Source organism: Dermacentor variabilis, chromosome 5 (assembly GCF_050947875.1).
Source record: "Dermacentor variabilis isolate Ectoservices chromosome 5, ASM5094787v1, whole genome shotgun sequence".
Classification (NCBI taxonomy): Eukaryota; Metazoa; Arthropoda; class Arachnida; order Ixodida; family Ixodidae; genus Dermacentor; species Dermacentor variabilis.
Window position 1 is genome coordinate 36,200,750 of NC_134572.1, and position 20,711 is coordinate 36,221,460.

The following is a 20,711-nucleotide window of genomic DNA, read 5'->3' on the forward strand; positions in this document are numbered from 1 at the left end:
ATCTGACTACTATTGTTAAAGCCGAGTGCGACGTCATGTATGAATTCAGTAAGTTGAGTGGTACAGGATAATCCCATATGAAATCCATGCTGGGTCGGGATGGAAAAATTATGGTCATTAAGATGTTTAATAAGACCAGAGTAAATAACATGTTCTAGTGTTTTACAACAAACAGATGTCAAAGACACCGGTCTGTAATTGCTTGCCAAATCACGACAACCACTTTTAAATAAAGGAGTTACATCGACCATTTTCCAGTCACTAGGTAACCTTTGAGAATTTATTGACTTGGTAAATGATTCAACCAAGATAGCAGCAATACTCTGGGAACCGCGCTTCAAGACGTGATTTGGTATACCATCCGGACCATGAGCAGAATGAGGATTAATGTAGCACAACAGAGCTCTAATTCCAGCCTCATTTAAAACGATGTCATGCATTTGAGCTAATTGATCGTGTAATTCAGGTATCGGAGTATGACGACATGCTGTGAAGACGGAATGAAAATATTCGTTAAAGCAATCAGATTTTTTTGTGTCATCAGTTAACACATCACTTTCATGCCCGAGAGCCGGAACGCCAACACTCTCTTTTGTGTTACTTTTGACATATCGCCATAACTCCTTAGGATTAGATCTTATTTTATCAGCTAGCGACGATAAGTATGTTCTTTTTGCTGCCTTTAATTCTTGTTTCAAGTTTTTAGTTTGAGTTATAAGCTTGCCATACAAGTTCTGACTTGGTGCTATCTTGAATGCCTGGTATAATAATTGCACCTTGCCTTGTACCAATAATTCACTCAGTGAGACCGGTAGGTAGCATAGACCTTCCCGAAGCGCTTGGATTTAAAGTTGACGGAAGCATCAGCAAGCCAGCACGAGGTCAGCAAGAGACGTTTAGCGTAATGTTGGAAAAAAAGCTAGAAAGAGCTAGGTTGATACGACCGGAAAGGTAGATAGAGAAGTTTTGATGAAGAGAAAAATTATTAAAGAAATTTATACGAAAATGCTAGCATGAAGAGCATGCATAATGTACTTGAGTAACTCAACCAGGTTAGGTGAGTGTTTGTCACCGCCCCGTTTCAAAGCGAATGCCAATAAATCATCATCATCGTCATCGTCGTCATCATCCGCGTGGTACCGTTATTGCATTGAGACATTGCGCTAATGGGAAAATGAGAGCACGTGGTCGTCTTGCGCGCGCCTTCCCAGCAACGTGTCGAGCTGTTTAGCGCATAACGGGGAGAAATTATTTGTCCCGCGTTGTAATACGGCGTACAAGTAGGACAAGCAAAAGTTCTTGCCGATTTTTCACCAAGATACGATGATCGTCTCAATAGTGCGTGTAATCCCGAGGAAGGATGAATTCCTTCAGCCGACAGGCTGTCTGCAAAAAACATTTCGAGCACCAAGTCGTGCGCAATGAATGTACAGAATAGCACAATCTATTATGCTGTTAGTTACAATGCGTAAAAGTAATGTCCGATGTTTTACATCATCAATAAAATGTTATTGTACATGTTCTGCAGCTCTCTCTGTCTATAGTGTCCCCTTGCTGGGTGCATCTGCAAACACTCTGCTCAGCAAACTCCTGTACGCTCGTAGGTGCCCCCAAAAGAATCACGATATAGTAGTTTCAGGTCGTCACATCGAATAACATAAGCAGATTTTGAACACAATTGATACTACTTCCGTTATCGAGAGTACACTCTTTGGAAAGGATAAGAAAAGTGCCCGAACGGGCTAATTTCATTGCTACGTGCGCACAACATCGTAACGACATGCTCACCCTCCTGGAAGCTGTGTGAGTAACCACGCATGGCTCAAAACGGTGGACGCGAGGGTGACTTGCGAAAATGAAAATGCACACCTTGGTTGATGACAGGCGCCTAATTGCATTCATATCTAGAGAAGACATTTGAGCCAATAATCCGTACAACAGTGAATGCGGGTTGCCGATCATGCAGGTGTTCAAATCTACGCCGCAATACGGATAGGTATAATACTGAAAATCAATAAACGCTGACCAGGCTCCTTCGAGATATTTAAGCAGTGGGAGCCGCTATTCAACGCAAAATGTTAAAGGGCCATGGGTTTGGCTGTTAAAATCCCTGAAAAAGAAAAGGCATCTCTGCATAAACACTTGCACGAAGCCACTTTTTCTTCTTCTTGCCGCGGCACAAGATCACACCAGAGACAGGGTACGCGTGTGGCATCTGCGTGTTACACTTTGGGCAAGAAACTAAGAATGCGTCTTTTTTCAATTCTCCGCTACTGTCACGGGGCTAAAGGTCTAGCACAGGCGCATGACTGCCACGAATTTGTGTTTCTAGTTCCGTTTCGTGGTCGTCGTTATTACATAAGAGGGTAATACAACAATATAATATAACGCACTACAAACCGCCGAGCAGAGAAGCTGCCTGTACACATATGTTTCTTTGATACCCATTTGTACGCACTTACATTCGCTTCAACATTTTTCTCAGCATGGAGAGTCCATAAACGGCACTTGAAAAGGAAGAAAATGCGCAAAATAAGCCTCTGAACGCTTTTTTACCTATTATACTTCGGCGTTCTTTCCTAATACACATGAACTAAACCGCCGGGACCCTGGATTCCCCCCCCCCCCCGCTTTCTGCCGCCATCTATCTCAGAAAGCGCGCAACAATAGCGAATCTTCCATCTCGCTTGGAGGCGAGTTAATACGCACGTATCTCACGTCGTTCCACTATGCTTGGAGGCCATGCTCGACAGCAGCTGAGTACGTCAAGGATTTTCCGCTGCGTGGCGCCTACATCTCGTCTAAGTGCAATCCTATATTTCCAGTACTACAGTACACTGTAGCAATACTGTTGTGGCTAGACGCGTCAGATTTGCTTGCTTACTTTTCTAAAAACGAAAATGAGAATGCCAAGCGTAAAACAGCGATAGAAAATAAAATATATAATACTGTCAAGAACAACTGCATTCGAGAAATGGCAATGCCCTAATGAGACTTCATAACTAATTAAGAATCGCTTTCATATATTATTTATTTATTTAGTACATACTGCGGACACGAAGTCCATGCAGGGTGGATAATACAATATTAAGTCATAAGAAGTAAAACAATGCCAATACAACAAAACGCTGCAACAATACGACAATAATGCTGACACAAAAAGTAAGCAATCGCGATACAAGTTTCATAAAGGCAAGTCATTCCAGTCGTTAACGGTGCGTGGAAAGAAATACTATTTTATATACTATAGAAAGAAATACTATAGGTTGGTTAGGGCAAAATAGGCGGTTAGGGCATTTAGGTGATGCCGGCGAGTAGGTCTCGTTACTAGTGGACTTACATACAATGCCGGGTCGAGTGCCAACTTGTTATTAAGTAACTGAGAAAGAAAGTCAAGCCGTAATTTTTTTCGACGCGAATCAAGTGGAGGAATATTATCAGACCTCATTAGTCCAGTTGGTGAGTCGAATGTCGAAAATTTGTTGTAAACAAATCGTATAGCCTTTCTTTCGATTCGGTCAGGTTTCTTTATGTTGCATTGAGTGTAGGGATCCCAGATAATACAGGCGTACTCAAGCTTCGGTCGTATTAAGTAGTAATAAGCAAGCAGTTTAACAGAGGATGGGGCATGTTTAAGCTTCTGTTTGAGAAAGCACAGTTTACGGAAAGCAGAGAAAGATATGTTTTGCACGTGAAGGTTCCAGGACAGGTTGCGGCAAAGGGTGACACCTAGATATTTATATTTAGTAACTTGTTTAAGGGCAGAGGAGCCTAGCATATAACTATAAGAGAGAGATGTTTTCTTGCCGGAAATGGGAAGAAAAATACTTTTTTCAACAAGGTCATCCCCCATTGAGTGCTCCAATAGAAAATTTTACTGCGGCCATCATTTAGATCATCTTGGTCACTAGTGTCGGTAATTTCTTTAAACAGTACACAATTGTGTGCAAATAGTGTTATCTGAACATTCGGCTTTACAACATCAACAATGTCATTCAGAGAACAGAGAACGCGGTGCGGTGGCAGAGTACTGCGCGCTGTCTGTCCAGTAGTTCAGCCCTGACGGGGCCGTCGCTTTGGAAAGAGAAAACAACCACCGGCGGCGGCTGCTTTTGCAATCCTGGCATATTCAGCAGACTTCGACTAACATCTGTCGCTGTTCAGAAACATTTCCCGCCATTTACTCTCAAGAACTGTGTCCGCGCCTGTCAAAGCGCTAAAAAACATGCATGTAAGCGCTGATGCATCTCGCGCCATCTCAGCCCTGAAGAAGGAACCGGTCGGACTCCGGAACGCCGCGTTATAAAATTTAGAAAAATCTTGGTTGGGATTTTCTTCGCTCTTTAATTCAATTGGACTTACTTTTCCCATCGAAAACAGTACGTTTAAATCAAAACAAAAAAAATCTAAACCTGCTAACGCTATTTCTTGAGTTCCCAAAGGTAGTGTCTTGGGCACCTGTTTTGTTTTTTATTTTTAATGATGATTTACCTAAAGATATTACTGTCCCCTTACGATTTTTTGCAGACGACTGCGCAGAGTATAATACAATTGCTGCTCCTTCTGATCAAATATAACTGAATCTAAACTTCCAGAAAAAATATTGGTGCTGTAAGTGGCAGATGTATTTAAATGCGGCAAGGTCAGTTGTGATGAGCGTATCAAGGAAGAAACACATCCTAGAATGGATGTATTCTATAAATGGACATAAACTTGCCAGAGTAGAGGAACATAAATACTTTGGCTTATTGATAACTTCAGATTTAAGACGGAATTTGCACATCGACTCCGTTTGCGCTAAGGCAAACAGGCCAGCAGGGCGTTGTCGGGAGTTCGGATAAACCTGCATAATGCAAGTCCAGAAATAAAATGCTTGGCTTACAAGGCGCTAGTACGGCCAATTTTGTAGTATGGAAAGGTAATATGGGATCCGCCTGCAAAAACTAATTGCAGAAACTTGGTAAAATACAACGACTCGGGACACGTTTCATATTTAATAAATATCAGCGTTTCCACTCTCCAACTGAGCTTTGCAATCTAGCCCACCTTCAACCACTAGAAAAAGAAACGACTGAGTATGAAACGCTCAAATTACTCTATTTCATGATTAATGAACAAGTAAAAATTGACAAATCAAAGTATATAGAAATGAGAACTGGGGGAACATAAAGGACCGGCATAGCATGTACATTCCTCCTCCCAGATCCCAGAACGATGCTTTTAAGTACAGTTTTTTTTCCGCAGGCGATCAGTGACTGATTCGAACTCCATTGTTTCATCTGAAGATGTAGCTTCTTGCTTGAAAACCTGAATGACGCAGTGTTCCAGGATGTTGGATATTATCATGTTAGTTTGCTGTGCATCCAAGTGACTTGACAGCCAAGTGACTTGGCTGTCCTTTGACTGTATAATTCTAATGTATATGGTACTCATAGATTGTTCTATAGGGAGTAGTTTAGTTTTTGAGCATATATGTTTTCTTTTTCTTCCCCCTTGTAATAGCCCAAATGGAGCTGATCGTGTAATGTAATGGTAGCGCTACAGAAATTGTAGGGGAGAACAGAGTAAAGGACACTATTATTATTATTATTATTATTATTATTATTATTATTATTATTATTATTATTATTATTATTATTATTATTATTATTATTATTATTATTATTATTATTATTATTATTATTATTATTATTATTATTATTTCTAGACGCTTTCATGTATCTACTTCTGGCGTCTAAAAGCAACCTTTCGTTAGAATTCTACGGGCCTGCAAGACGAAATTGACATATTTCACAAACATTTGTCCACTTTCGAAGCAGTACTCGAATCCAGTTGATAACCTATTTCCAGATATATCGATGTTCTTTTTACATGTTATATGGTAAACCGTTAACGCATAACATGTGTACTCTTTATTCCTGTTTGTTGATGTATATATATCCGCCTCGTTTCACGTAACCGTTAACATATGCTTGTCGTCCAGACTTTCAAAAATTTCAAAACATTTTCTTTATGAGTGTCACATGTCATATAATGTTATGTTATGCTATGCTATGCTATGCTATGCTATGTCATATATACATATGCGTTATATATTGTGAACCGCAATCGTATAACATCTGCACATGTTATTTCTCTTTATTGATGCGTATATATTACTTACTCCACGGAAAAGTTACCACGTTTGGCGTCATACGACGCTTCTTCGAAAACCGCTTTTGTATCATATCTTTCTGGTGCCTGCCTATGCCTACCCTGAGTAAGCCACAGTTGCTTAGACTGAATGAGCTGATTTCCTGTACCCAGTCAAATACTGTGAACGCTTGACCGGCTGTGTATGTGTATTATGCCAATTTCCGCGTGCACTAGTACCAAGACCAGCAAGTTGTTCCTGGGCACGTTAATAACATAGGTTGATCGATCGATCGATCGATTGATTGATTGATTGATTGATTGATTGATTGGTTGATTGATTGATTGATTGATTGATTGATTGAGTGAGTTAGTGAGGGAGTGAGTGAGTGAGTGAGTGAGTGAGTGAGCGAGCGAGTGAGTGAGTGAGTGAGTGAGTGAGTGAGTGAGTGAGTGAGTGAGTGAGTGAGTGAGTGAGCGAGCGATTCACCGATTGATTCATTGTCGTTGTCATCGTCGTCGTTGTTTTTGTTACGCAAGTAAACTAGCGGCGTCCAACAAGAATTTGTATTAGGCCACTCCTTTTTATTTTTGGCAGTTACGTCTTTTCTGCCTATTCAGAACGCTTGTTTCCTTCTACATGCCGACGGCATCAACATTTTAAAAGAAACTCATCCTGTAGTTGACTGTCACATCCAGACTGACTTATTCTTTTTCCTTTTTTTATTTTCTAAATAGTGTAAAAATGATATCCTCAACTTAAACACTGCTTAGCCCAAAGTCGTGACTTTGTCGTGACTTTAAGTCTTGACGCAAAATATGAGGCCGCTCTTAATATTATTATGAAGATTCTGTACTATTGTGCAAGGTCAGTAAGATCAGTGACCTCGGCGTATACCGTTTGATAGAATCTTACAATTTTCTGCCCATACAAAACGCGTTGTAATGCGGGAGATGCGGTCTATGGGCTCTATTTGCAGGCTATCAAATGAATTCAGTTCTCCGGCACTTTTTCACAAGTTGTACACCACAATCTGTCTTCCTCAACTAGAATACGCGTCGATCATCTGGAATGGTATTTCTAAATCCAACAGGGACATCATAGAATGGGAATAGAAAACACTTATAAGCATACATCATCATCGCTTTGCTAACACCGACACTGGACGTTGTCATTGCCATTACTTCGCCATCGACGCAATCGTGCTGACCTTCTGTTTTCTTTCACGCTCCTTCATGGTATCCTCGCCTGCTCTGACCTCATCAGTTGTATCATGTTTCGTATTCAGCGCAAGATTACCAAAGAACATATACCTTTCCATGTTCCTCCCTGTCATCACCAACACTCAAACGTCGACATAATGCTGAGTCTTTATAATAATTATTTTCATGATCTCGATATTGTTCATAACCCGCTGTCATTGATCTTTACCGAGTTTTGCGTTCTTGGTTATACTTTCAACATGGGCTCACTTTCTTGCTCATAATATTACTGTGGCTTTGGCGTGAGTTTGAACAAAACCTTGGTCCTCACATACTGCAACTCGCTAAACAACTTAAAGAAATTTCATCATATATTAAACAAATCAAAGAGACCTGCTTGATCGACATAAAGAAGAAACAAGATGCCCTTTCCGCTCTGTAGGAAATGGTCACCTCGTTATAAGATCAGTTAACCACAAAACATAATTCAGGAACTTGAATAAAGTATTGCTTGCCTTTTATCCCATGACTTCTACTTCTGTGGTCTTTATAATAGTGTGTTTCTATTGTGTGCATTCCACTACTAGATTATGCCTCTGTAGTTTGCGGCGGAACGTGCAAATTTAATTCTGACCTCATTGAACGCGTCCGGAATAAAGTAATGTCTATTTTCAAACACCGCTATTGCCATTCTGACGACCGTAGTGCAGCCCTCTGAAATATAGGTAAACTCACTCCCCTAAAATCAGCACGTATTAGATCAGACCTTTTGTTCCTTTATAAGGTAATCGATGTCATTACACATTGCCCAAATCTTCTTGATCTTGTACAATTTTCTGTGCCGCAAAAGTGTACTAGGCAGCATTCCGCGTTTCCTTCGCGGCCTTGATGCATGAGGAACTGTCTTATGGCTCGACTGCAAAAAAAAAAAAAAGACAATGAGTATTCTGCCTGTATTGACATATTTAGAGTTTATTTCCTGTGTTTTGTATAAATGTAGATAAACATATTGTATGATTGACTCCCTTTTACGCCCGCCTACTCGGTTTCTGTTTCCCCATTTGTTTTCCTATCTCACTTTTTTTTTGTCTAACACATTTGTCTCCTATGTACATTTTGTCTCGAGTATTACTCCTTAAGTGCACTAGTACGAAGGCTCCGTAGCCGTTACTGAGCACTATAATAAACATTTCATTGGTTATTTTATAATTGTTCTTGCTGCTGTTGTTGCTATTGTTGTTGTAGTTGTTGCTGCTATTGTTGTTGCTGTTTTTGTTTAAACGGGCTCACTCTAAATTAATCGAAAACCAGAATTTTGTCATATTAGCGTAAATCTCATGCTATCGTCTTCCCTTGTTTTGTTCATCGTGCAATGTTGACGAGTGTTGTTGAAGTAAGCGACCTGGGTGTGCTTCTTGATTGTACGTTAAGCTCTCGGCCCCCTCTAAGCGCGTAACATATCCCAAGGCCTGCGCGTGCTCGGTACCGTCTGCAGACTTACAAGAGATTTCCGCACCCCACTTCCCTTTCCCAAAATGTTTACATACATCTGTCTCCCATTACTTGAATACGTCCCAGTGGTGTGGAATGGCACAATCAGTTCAACTAACATTATAATTGGGCGTGTGCATAAGAACTGCACGGGTATATGTGAACTTCATTTTTTGCCTTACTCACCAACAACTTTTCAATTCTGAGTTATCGTCCTACACTTCCGCTGAAGCGTACATAAAATTGCAGGTCTCTTAAGATGTGAACGGTGAAAGGCTACTCTTCCTCCTCTTATCATTCGCCTCTTTTTGTTTGCCTCTTCTCTTTCTTTTCTTTCTTTTAGTTATTACTGCTCACTGCTAACCATTTTTAGTCATTTGTAATCAATCGTGGTCATTACAAGCCGTCGTTAGTCATGTTGGTCATATGTTAGTCATTAGTAGTTCTTGCAACTCATTTCAGTCATTATTAGTCATTATTGGTCATTACTAAGCATATTAGTAATTTATAATTAATTCTAGTCGTTACAAGTTGTCGTTAGACATGCTGTTCATTTCATAGTCATTACTAGTAATTGCAAGTCATTTCAGTCATTATTAGTCACTACTGCTCACTATTAACCATCTTTAGTCATTTGTCATCGATTTTGGTCATTACAAGCCGTCGTTAGACATGCTCATCATATCGTAGCCATCAGTAGTCATAACAAGTTATTTCAGTCATTATTAATTACTGGTCATTACTAAGCCTTTTTACTCATCTTTAATCAATTGTAGTCGTTACAATTCGTCGTTAGACTTATGGGCCATTTTGTAGCCATTAGTAGTCATTACAAGTCATTTCAGTCATTATTAGTTATTACTGCCCACTAGAAAGCATTTCGTCATTTTAATCAATTGTGGTCATTACAAGCCGTCGTTAGAGATATTGGTCATTTCGTAGTCACTAGTAGTCATTACAAGTCATTTCAGTCATCCTTAGTCATTGCTGGTAATTAATAAGCCTTTATATAGTCATTTCTAATCAATTGTAGTCGTTCCAATTCGTCGTTAAATATATTGGTGATTTTGTAGTCATTAGAACTCATTACAATTCATTTCAGTCATTATTAGTCATTACTGGTCATTACTAAGCGTTTTTGGTCATTTGTAATCAATCGTGGTCATTACAAGCCGTCTTTAGTCGTTTAGTCGTATGTTAGTCATCAGTAGTTATTACAACTCATTTCAGTCATTATTAGTAATTACTGGTCATTACTAAGCATTTTAGTCATTTCTAATTGTAGTCGTTACAAGTTGTCGTTAGACATATTGGTCATTTCGTAGTCATTACAAGTCATTTCAGTCATTATTAGTCATTGCTGGTCATTACTAAGCCTTTTTAGTCATTTCAAATCAATTGTGGTCGTTACAATTCGTCGTTAAATATATTGGTGATTTTGTAGTCATTAGTACTCATTAAAAATCATTTCAGTTATTATTAGTCATTACTGGTCAGTACTAAGCATTCTTAGTCATTTCTAATGAATTTTGGTCATTACAATTCGTCGTTAAATATATTGGTGATTTTGTAGTCATTAGTACTCATTACAAGTCATTTCAGTCAGTATTAGTCATTACTGCCCACTAGAAAGCATTTGCTCATTTTTAATCAATTGTGGTCATTATAAGCCGTCGTTAGAGATATTGGTCATTTCGTAGTCACTAGTAGACATTACAAGTCATTTCAGTCATCATTAGTCATTGCTGGTAATTACTAAGCCTTTCTATAGTCATTTCTAATCAATTGTAGTCGTTAGAATTCGTCGTTAAATATATTGGTGATTTTGTAGCCATTAGTACTCATTACAAGTCATATCAGTCATTATTAGTCATTACTTCTCACTATTAAGCATCTTTAGTCATTTGTAATCAATTGTGATCATTACAAGCCGTCGTTAGACATGTTCGTCATATAGTCATCAGTAGTCATTACAAATCATTTCAGTCATTATTAGCCATTGCTGGTCATTACTAAGCCCTTTTAGTCATTTCTAATAAATTGTAGTCGTTACAATTTATCGTTAGACATATTGGTCATTTTGTAGTCATTAGTACTCATTACAAATCATTTCAGTTATTATTAGTCATTACTGGTCATTACTAAGCATTCTTAGTCATTTCTAATGAATTGTTGTCATTACAAGCCATCGTTAGACATATTGGTCATTTCGTAGTCATTAGTAGTCATTACAAATCATTTCAGTTATTATTAGTCATTACTGGTCATTACTAAGCATTCTTAGTCATTTCCAATCAATTGTGGTCATTACAAGCCGTCGTTAGACATACTGGTCATTTCAGAGTCATTAGTAGCCATTATTAATCATTACTAGTCATTACTAACCTCTACCAATTTCTATTGTAACATTATTCGCTAACTGTCACTATCAATCATTTTTCATTCTTCAATCTGTCTTTAATCTGTCTTCATATGGCGTGACGACGCTTTGGCGGACACTCACGTGGTCAGGTTTGCTGACACAAACTTCGCCATGAGCCTAGAAAGGCTTTCGCCTTAATATTCGTCCTACAAAGTGAAGCCAGCGGCAGCCCCAAGCTTTTGATCCCAGCTGCCGATGCTCTTCATCACACTAGCGTTGTGAAAGCAAGGGCTTGCGGTCAGCTAGTGAGACCAGTTCATGTTTATCTACGCGCGCGAGACAACATTCTTGTTAATTTAATTTGTAGGCGAATGCTTACTGCAGTTGATGCTCCATGTAAAACTAAGCACCTCGCTTCGTATAGCTGTCCAATACTTTACTACAGTTGTCAGTGCTTCGAATTTAGAGCGAAACTGTGGTTTTCTTGCGCTATAACACGTGCGAACAGACAGCCTGCGATCGTTGCTATATGCGCCTCGGGCTCCCTTCGTACAATAAAGTTTATCATCTTCGTGTGTGCACGGATTCGTCCTTCTTTGCCATCTTTCTTGTTCTTTATGCCTTTTCACCGTCACCCAGTATAGAGTAGTCAACCAGACATTTGCTCTGGTTAGACTGCTTTCTATCTGACTAACATTTGTGGCTTCCTCGAATAATGTTCATGTCTCTGTCCGTGTTGTTCGCCACATTTCGTGACTTCATTTATTTTGTTTGTTCTGGGACGAGGAGTAGCCGGTGCCACATGAAGTCGCCAACCTCTCCTTTAAAATCATATCCATAAAGGAAACTACCTGCCTTTTCTCTCCTGCTCCCGCTTATGCAAAGTTCTCCTGTTACAACAACGAAACCGGCACGCCACTCGACTCGATGTGACATCACATTTCTTCATTCATCACAGTAACGTTACTTCAGCTATCTCGCAGCAACAGCAACGAGAAAGAGCTCCGTGTCTACACAAGCGCGCTGTTTATCTTTTTTAGGCGACCGTTTTTCACCATCTAACCGCTCTTACGAAGTTCGCTCGGCGCAAGACACGCCTACATTTATCCGAAATTTCCAGAGTGTTGTCGCTGATCCCATAGCAAAATAGTTTTATCTGATCAGGTTGCTGGCGCCGACGCGAATGGTGGCGTATATACATCCTTGAAAATGCGCGCGCGCACACCAGCAATCACGCTGTATTTCACGATGAGTCATGTATAAGCAACCGGTTGCACTTGACCCGTCAATCAAATTTCTGCGGCCGGCGACTGTGCTCGCCGTTGTCATGGTGCTTCGTCACTTGTTTATCTGGACACGAGTTCACTCAATAGAGTTCGTGACTCGTGGTTTACGCACTGTCTGCTTTCTTGCAGTCACTTCAACGTGACAACATTTCTCTGCGGTGATAATAGCACGCACACCACGCCGAATGTGTTAAGCAAGCCCTTGAACCCCAGCGCCGCCCGTTCATGGGCGGAATGAATCGACAGGCAGGTGCGTCGGCCACGCATGGCAAGTTCGCATCGCTTCTCGTCGGCGGTTGCTGGGCTGCAAGGAGGGCGAAGAGGTGGGCAAGGCCGGCAGTGCGGCCTTCCTTCTCTCCGCGCGCAAGTGGCCCGTCAATGCAAGTATCCGCAGCCAAAGGGGTGGCAGCGTTGGCCGAAGGGGAATTTCTCCAAAGCCAAGCAAGCACGAAAGAAAAATGCAGATTGGCTGCGCCCCGCAGCTCCCGCTGTGCATCGGCGAGGGCCGCCGGCCTGTCCCGGGGATTAACAGCGGCAGCCGTCTGGGTGGAAGAGCAGGGTTCCGTGCATGTACGCTTGACGTTGGACGAAGTCTTCGCATATGCAGTCCTGTTTCTCCGGTAGCCTGGACGACGAGACTCGCGGTGCGCTGGCGAGGAGCGAGTCACGTGCGCCCGTGTTCGATTCTGGCTGATTTGGAGAAGCAGTGCTGTTGACGACGAACAGGGCGACGCTGCCCAACTGAGCAGAGCACAGCCGAGTGTTCCGCACGGCGTGCTGTAAAAATATTAAAGTTTGGGAACAGTCTATCCTTGTTATTTTATTTCGTCGTCCTGGAAACGTTGAAAACTAATGATATGAATTATATTTATTTATTCCTTTTTTTTTTGTAGAACAGAAAAAGTGAAGTTGATGAGGCGCGCACTACGTCAGTTTCTCCACAGCAGTTGATTTACAAGAAAACTAAAAGTGAATTTGGGTGTGGCATTTCTTATTTAATTTTTATTTTTATGTTTGTCAGACGCTGCAGAAAAGCGGCGGCTATAACACAGAGCGACAACACAGAGCTCTGCTATGCGTCACTGTACAGCTGACTGGCATAATAGCTGTTGTCAGTTTACAGAGTACATCTTGGAGGCCGCCTTCATATCCGTGAAATTTTTATCAGCTTATTTCCCAGAAAACGGTGTGTGCAGCAAACTAATTTGAGCTACGTGAAAGAGCACCAATATCCTGCGCGCACATCGATGCAGCTTTACCAAATAACTTAAGGATCGGAGATTGAGCATATGCGTTCTCACTCTCTCATTCTTTCTTTCCATCCTCCGAAAGAGAGAAGGTGTAAGGTGTTCGCTGCGGAAAGAAACGGCAGCGCCCGTCGGATCGTCCCCTCCTCTTCTTAGGGAGCCAAACCTGTTTGGAATGCCGCAGCGTCAGAAGGGGCCGACCGCCGCAACGCTGTACGGTCAGGTCCCCCGCCCTTTCCTCCCTCCCCCACTCACTCGCCCTCTTCCGTCTTGGCCGGCGGGGCCGCGAGGAACGACGCCGCCGCCGCCGCCGCGGGAAGCCCAAGAAACGAGAACCAAAGGACGATAATGCCGCGCGAGTTCGGCTCCGCCAGCCGCCGTCGGGTCCCATGGCGACCACCGAGACACCGCCACCAAGCCCTTGCCTGAGGCGTTCTTTTCCGCACCTTGGTTCGAGCCGTGTGGTGCAGGACCTCAGTGCGCGACCATGAGGATTACGCTCGCCGGCGGGTGCATCGCCGCGCTGGCCGTGGCGTGGCACCTGGTCGTCGTCGCGAGCGCCGATGCCGCGGTCGCCGCTAGCGCTGGGAAAAGCAGTCCAGGTGAGCAGGTTTCCGGCTCTTGCTTCCGAGCTAGACGTGCCGCTGCCGTGGCCCGTCCCCCCTTGGGCCGGCCCTGGGAATGTCGACGGAGTCGGCCGACGCTGACCGCTGGTCGCTTCTCGACGGAAGGGCGTCACGACGGCGGCGCCTCCATGTCGCGGTCGGCCACTCGGTGTCACGCCGTGCGTGAGGAGCGCCAGCGTCAGCTTCCTTGAGGGCTGCTGCGATGACAAAAGCAATGCGCACGCTTGCAACTTCGGCGCTCCTAGATAGCAAATGACGTCAGCTTTTTCAAGAACCCAACACGTAACTCCGAAATAAGCTATCGGAGCGCATCAGGGGCTGATTTCAGCACTGCAGAGTTATCACTTCCGAGCGCCCTTGTTAGGAGCGTTCCAGTTTCATCGTGTTCACTTGACTGCGCTGTTCAAAATGTTCCATACTGCTTAAACAAATTGCCATCAATACGTTTGTGTCGCTTTAGCTTTGATGTTTCGCAATCACAATCAGAAAGAATAAACAAGTTTGGTCGCTGGTGCGAAGGAGCTACCTCGATGACCCTGGGTGTCTGTGGCTCTACGAGGTGCTTCTTGTACTTGAGTCGTGCCGGAGGACTATTACCGCACTTCTTTTCTTTTTTTACTCCGTGGATGTGAACCGACGCAGGGGCAAAAAGAAACAAAATAGAGCATGTCGAGCGGCAACGATGCTAATGCAATAAAATTGGCAATGTCAATAAGCAACGTTCTCAAGCAGAACCTGAAACCAGTGCAAACAAACCTTCGTTCTATCATTCAAATGGTTAGGAAGGCTAGGTCAGGCCTCTCTACATCCCTATATGCAGGAATGACCACCGATCATCGAACTTAATTCCAGCCCTTCATGTGATATTACGAAACAGTACCTGCCTGAAATTGAAAAGTTCACAAGTCGTTCCGTTACGAAACACCAATTATTGATTCAAACTGTAATTTCGATTAGTCACAGTTACAATACGCCACATGGGATACGGTTAAATTATTATTTTTTATATTTTTTTTTATCAAGGAACGTTCCCTTCGTGTTTTGCGCACTGGCACATCTGCCTCTTCAGAAGTAAACTGAACTGTACTTCACTGCACGGCTACTGCACACCTGACTTGTTGAGATGTTCGGTGATAAAAAAAAGCGTAGAAAAAGAACAGCTGCGCCTTTAGGCGCTGTCATAACCTCAAGGACGGGCAGCCGGATAAGTCGCCTTCACCAGAGAGAGCTCGTGCTTGTATATGTATTTTGCCCTTGACCAAAAGTGTCCTTGTCTCCAAAGGGCGGACGTTTGTGACGGATCCTAAGCATCTCAATTAATTCAACTTGCGATTCTTGAAAGGCGTAAGAGCTTGAAGGGACCTGTAGCTACTTTGTGTTCCTTTGACAAGATGGTACAGCACGTAATAAAATAGAGGACATGAACGTATAGCCTTATGCAAACGAGGATGAAGTATTTTTTTTTCGGAAAGGTGTTGCAAGGAAAGGGAAATAGAAAGCTTTGCACGTAATTCTATAAATGTCACATATTCACATGCAAAAGAAACAAGGGCCGGATTCAGAAAGCTTCTCGTTCGTAAGTTCTCCTTGCCTTTGGCCGTCCCCCTTCCCTAATGATAGGCCCAATAATACGACGAGCAGTTCTAAGGTAAGAAGTGAATACGGGCCCAAAGGTCATTAATAGTAGATGATCCAACTCGTTAGGGGCATATGATATGACACAGAATGCAGTGAGTTTAATACACTCGGGGCTACTTTCACATCGCGTTTCCTTCTATGGACGCTGCATGCAGAGGGCTGACTGTATGCGAAGTGCATTCATTAATGTCCACTGTGAATTTGGTACAGCTGCACAGACGGTGCGCATATATTAAATATTTGAATTGGCAACTATAAGTTGCGCAATCAAAACATGTTTTTGATTATCGTCAAAAATTAAGTGTCCCCCTCTCTTGCTCGAGGTTGGTCTCCATAGCCTCTTACGGCGTCTGACGATATCTTTTTATACAAGGGCAATTATATTGTCCCTTAATTCATTTTCACAAGGACGTAACATTATTATGTTGCGGGAATTAATCATGCATAGACATATGTTTGTGACATGTTCCTCTACCTGTAATAGCGCTTGAAAGTTGAGCGCCAGGCGCCATTTGCGTTGACAACATGCTTATCACGTACAACTGATATTATCATTCGGCAAACACACATCCGATGCAAGTAAGCAAGTTGCTGTTGATTAATCACAACACACCGATAGGACAGTAGGACACGTTAGAGCCGGCTATCCCAGCAGACTGTTGAGAAATTGTAATTATCGATTTCCCTATAAATAGTCACACACGTGCCAGAAACAAACACACTAACTCTACGAAAAATAAGTATAAACAGTAGACAAAACCAAACTAAACAAGTAGAAAAGACACACGCGTACCATACCGCGTTATGTAGAAGTCATTGTACACTGTTTAATAAAAGCATTACTGTATACGTAACACTGTAATGCCATTTTTTCAAGTAGTCTATACATCAAACACTCAGTTTACATAGTTCATAAAAATGTACAAATGAACTCAAATAAGTAAGGTTGCTGTTTACAGGAAAATCCCGTAGAACGGTCAAGGCACATCTCGCTTTAGCGTGGCATGACCATGAGCCAAGCATTTTCCTAATAGAAATTTACGTTTGTCCAAGTGGCCTATCTCGAAAACAGACTCACTGTTGATCATATTGTGGGATGTCTGTGAGCAAGTGCTCTACTTGCTCTGGAGTGCTCTGGAAGCGTCTGGAGTGTTCGAGCATGCGCGTTTGCAGGTTGTCTCCTTTCTCACGTGGCGTAAAAAGAGAAGTGTGTAGGCCACGTCCAGTCATAAACGGTGCAGAAGGGTATAGAATTTGCATTCAACCTTCAGTTTTACAGCAAACCGCAGAGTCTACTTGACGCAGACAATGACATATTTAACCCCATATCTTCAGACAGTGTCCTACGCATCTTACGTAGAACGTTTCTGGCCTCAAATTGAACGGTTTCGAGAAGGGTTATCACATTCCAGGAGTAAGTATCCGTTGCCAGCCGGTCGGCTACCTAGTTTCTATTTATACCATTATGACTGGGAATACATTGCGGGTGAACTCTATGGCATAATATGAAACGATGGTCAGTGTATTTGCCACTACATAGAATAGCGAACAGGAACTGGCATTAAAAAAAAAACAGTATCGAACCAAGGACTTAGGGGCTGTAATTGAGTCAGAATATATGACCCAACTGTTATTTACTTCGTTATCAGCAATGTATATTGTTGCCGGGAGAATCCCAAATGGTTCTGCCGAAGTAAAAGACGTTTTTTGCGACAAACGGTAGCTGCTACTTTCGTTGTGCGTTGAGACGTAAAAGGAAGATGTGGAGCTGGTCTCTGTTGTAGATCCATCAGTAAATGCGAACATGTTGCCGTCTCGCAATCGACCGATGTGCAGGAGCGTCAGAAATTATATTTCTGGTGGATGCATTGCCTATTTTTTTATCAATTTTTGGAATTCTGTTAGCCACGAACGGTATCGCTGAAATGCCAAGACGGAAAATCCATGTGTGGCCGAGGTAATTGACTTTCCTGGGAAATAAGGGACTGGCGATGAGAGCATAATGCGTTGCACATTCGGGCAGATCCTTGAAGGAAAATAGGCTGCAATTTATTATTTTGTTGCGTTTTTAAAACGACAAATTGTCGAAGAGCTTCCTCAACGACTAGAGCTTGAACAGGTAATTCCCTGGTCTCAGCTATAATAGAGCAAGCGATATTAAATGAAAGTACTTCGCATAGCTGGGCTTCATCATATGGTTAGCTGTGACCTCCCAAGAAATTCACGCTCGGAGTTCTTCAGCACTTGATGTACAAAAATAACTGAGAGCTAGAAACAAATCGACTGAACTTCTGCGCATGTGTCATGCAGCCCCTGGCAAAGCAATTCATGACACGTATGCGTTCGCTTTTAGAACAGCTTTTAATCAATCCGAAGGCAGACCTTAACGCAACATATAGTTTCATTTTCATTCCAGGCACTCACCTACAAAGTGTCAGAGGTTTGTTGTAAATCTGTCTGACTATTGCAAATTGGCACATAATAATTTGTCTTCTGCACACAGCAGTGTATGCTGCACGGGGTTCTGCCATACCAGGGCGTGATGTCATTGCCGAGCGCTATCGATGGGGCTGGCTTTCGAATCTCGCAAAACTTCGTACACGAAGCATACGCCAGAAACAGAAGCGTCATCTGTTTGAGTTCCCAACAAACTTCTCAGTTACTTCCCTCCGAGCATTATATTTGCGCTTGACGTGTGCGGACTCACTTAGCGGCTTCCAGAACCATCGATAAGTATGGATTTATACTGACTTCAAGTGGCGAGGCTAGAAACGGCATTGCTTGACGTATAAACACAGCTTAAAATCTTACGTTCTGCAGAAAAAAGTTGGACGGTCCTGCTAAAGAAAAAAACGTCGAGGAAACATGACATTGAGTGGGTTCATTTGCCAAGAACAGCGAATGGCGAAAAACGTGCGCTCAGGTTCTTAATTTTCGTTTCAGTGGAAGCGTAGGTGTTGCTCTCAAGCCGACTTTAAGAATATCTCAAACAAGAAAACGGACAGGTTGAGCGAGTAGCCGCTTGAGACGTTGTCTCAAGCGGCTACTAAAGTAAAGGTAACAGAAAAAAAGTAATGCCACTCTGCTGGACATCCGAACCTTTTTGAGTTGCACTTGGACGAACTCATACCAGCATCTTCAGCCTGCTTCCATTCACAGATTCCTGAGCACATAAACACTCAGAGACAGCCTATGAATTAAAAGAATATATGTACGCTGTCCAACTCAAACAAATTTGCATGGAGGCGCCAGCCAATTAGGTTCGCTTATTTACCTGACGTCAAGCGACTGCGCTTATTTTAAACAACTGTTTTCTTCGTACAAGTGGGTCTTCGTGTCAGTGGTTTTAGGATGAAACCTGAACGCCTTGGGCAATGTTATGGACGATCCTTATACATTTGCTTAGCCATAGGTGACATTTCTTTTGAAATAAATAGCTGTTGATGATTACGTGGCACTGAGTTTTGCACTGACAGAAATTAAAGAGAAGGAACTGGGACACAGAAAGACAAAGCGCGAAACTACAAACTCAGTATTTTTGTTAGAGAACAAGTTAATATACAAAGTGATCGCTCTGTGTATTAACGTGTTCTCTAACAAAAATAAAGAGTTGGTAGTTTTGCGCATCGTCCTTCTGCGTCCTTGTACCCTTCCTTGTAAATTTTTGTCATTGCAAAACTCAGTGCCACGTAATCTCAACATGTACCAACTAGCCCTGTCTTTTCATGACTTTACATGACTAGCTTTTATTTTCCAATTAGCTTAGCATTTACACTGCTCCAATTGGCTCGGCTCTCTTTCAGAGGTTAAGGGCAGGGGCAATGCGTTTTTGTAGGTGGAGCTTGTTTGTAATCCTTAAGCTGTTGTCGCCAACTATGGATGTTCTGTGTTCTGTTTGCAATTGTCTGTTTCGGGTGACGTGGAACATATCTCAGTTTGATCTCTACGCTATGCGCATGCGCCCATAAATGTAAGGTGCTCCGAAGCTCCGGTTGATCTGTGACTTTGAAGCAACCACTTCCCCCTGTCATTAGCTTCTTCCCGTGAAAACAAAATAAGTGTCACACACCGTAACAAAGCGTTGTGCATTTAAGTATATCACTACTTGGTTCCACCCACGTAGAATCAAATTCTGAAGAGGACGCGCACTATATATACGAACATAGATAGAACGTGGCACTCCTTGAACACGAGTATGAGATGATTTATGCCTGTTATCGTGGTAGCTTGGACCTCCGCGTTGTCGGAAAACTTAAAAACAGAAGAAAGAAACAAACGCATTCCGTGCAGCTATCACGCTGTTCTTGTCGGCAATTTTTCGAATCGCGTTCCCATTTGGTGGCTTAATTGCACCTGCTGTCCAACTTTTTTCGTTGCAGCGTAGTGAAGAGCGGAGGGGCTTACTCTCTCCCTCCGGGAGGAACCTGCCAGTCAAAAACTTAACCACAACTTTACTCCTTCTCTCTCTGTGGAGGCCGGTCGAAACGAGATGGGACAGTGCTACCTGTCGAGAAGGACAGATAAGACCGAGGGAGGAAGAAGAGCCGGGACGACGCGCTGTATCGTTACGCGCCGGGTTACGTCGGCGTCGTCGCTGAGCGATGACCCGCGACCGTCACCGATGAGGGGCCGCAAGGGGAAACATCGATGAGCGGCCAGTTCACGGTGCGATGCGCGCGCGCGCCTCACCGGATGCGCTTCCCCCCTTGTCCGCATTGCGCAACCG

The 20,711-nt window shown here is 42.7% G+C and overlaps 1 protein-coding gene across 2 annotated transcripts in view; it reads left to right on the forward strand.

The window, feature by feature from the left end:
* Positions 1-20,711, forward strand: part of LOC142582427 (uncharacterized) — a 98,450-nt gene that overhangs the window by 23,353 nt on the left and 54,386 nt on the right. The window contains exon 1 of one of the 2 annotated variants that reach the window (XM_075692134.1): positions 13,961-14,323. The exons of the other annotated variant lie outside the window; for it this stretch is intronic. Coding sequence (XP_075548249.1) covers positions 14,209-14,323 — 115 coding nt within the window. The 5' untranslated portion in view covers positions 13,961-14,208. Of the gene's footprint in view, positions 1-13,960; positions 14,324-20,711 lie in introns of those variants that run through there. 2 annotated transcript variants of the gene reach the window in all.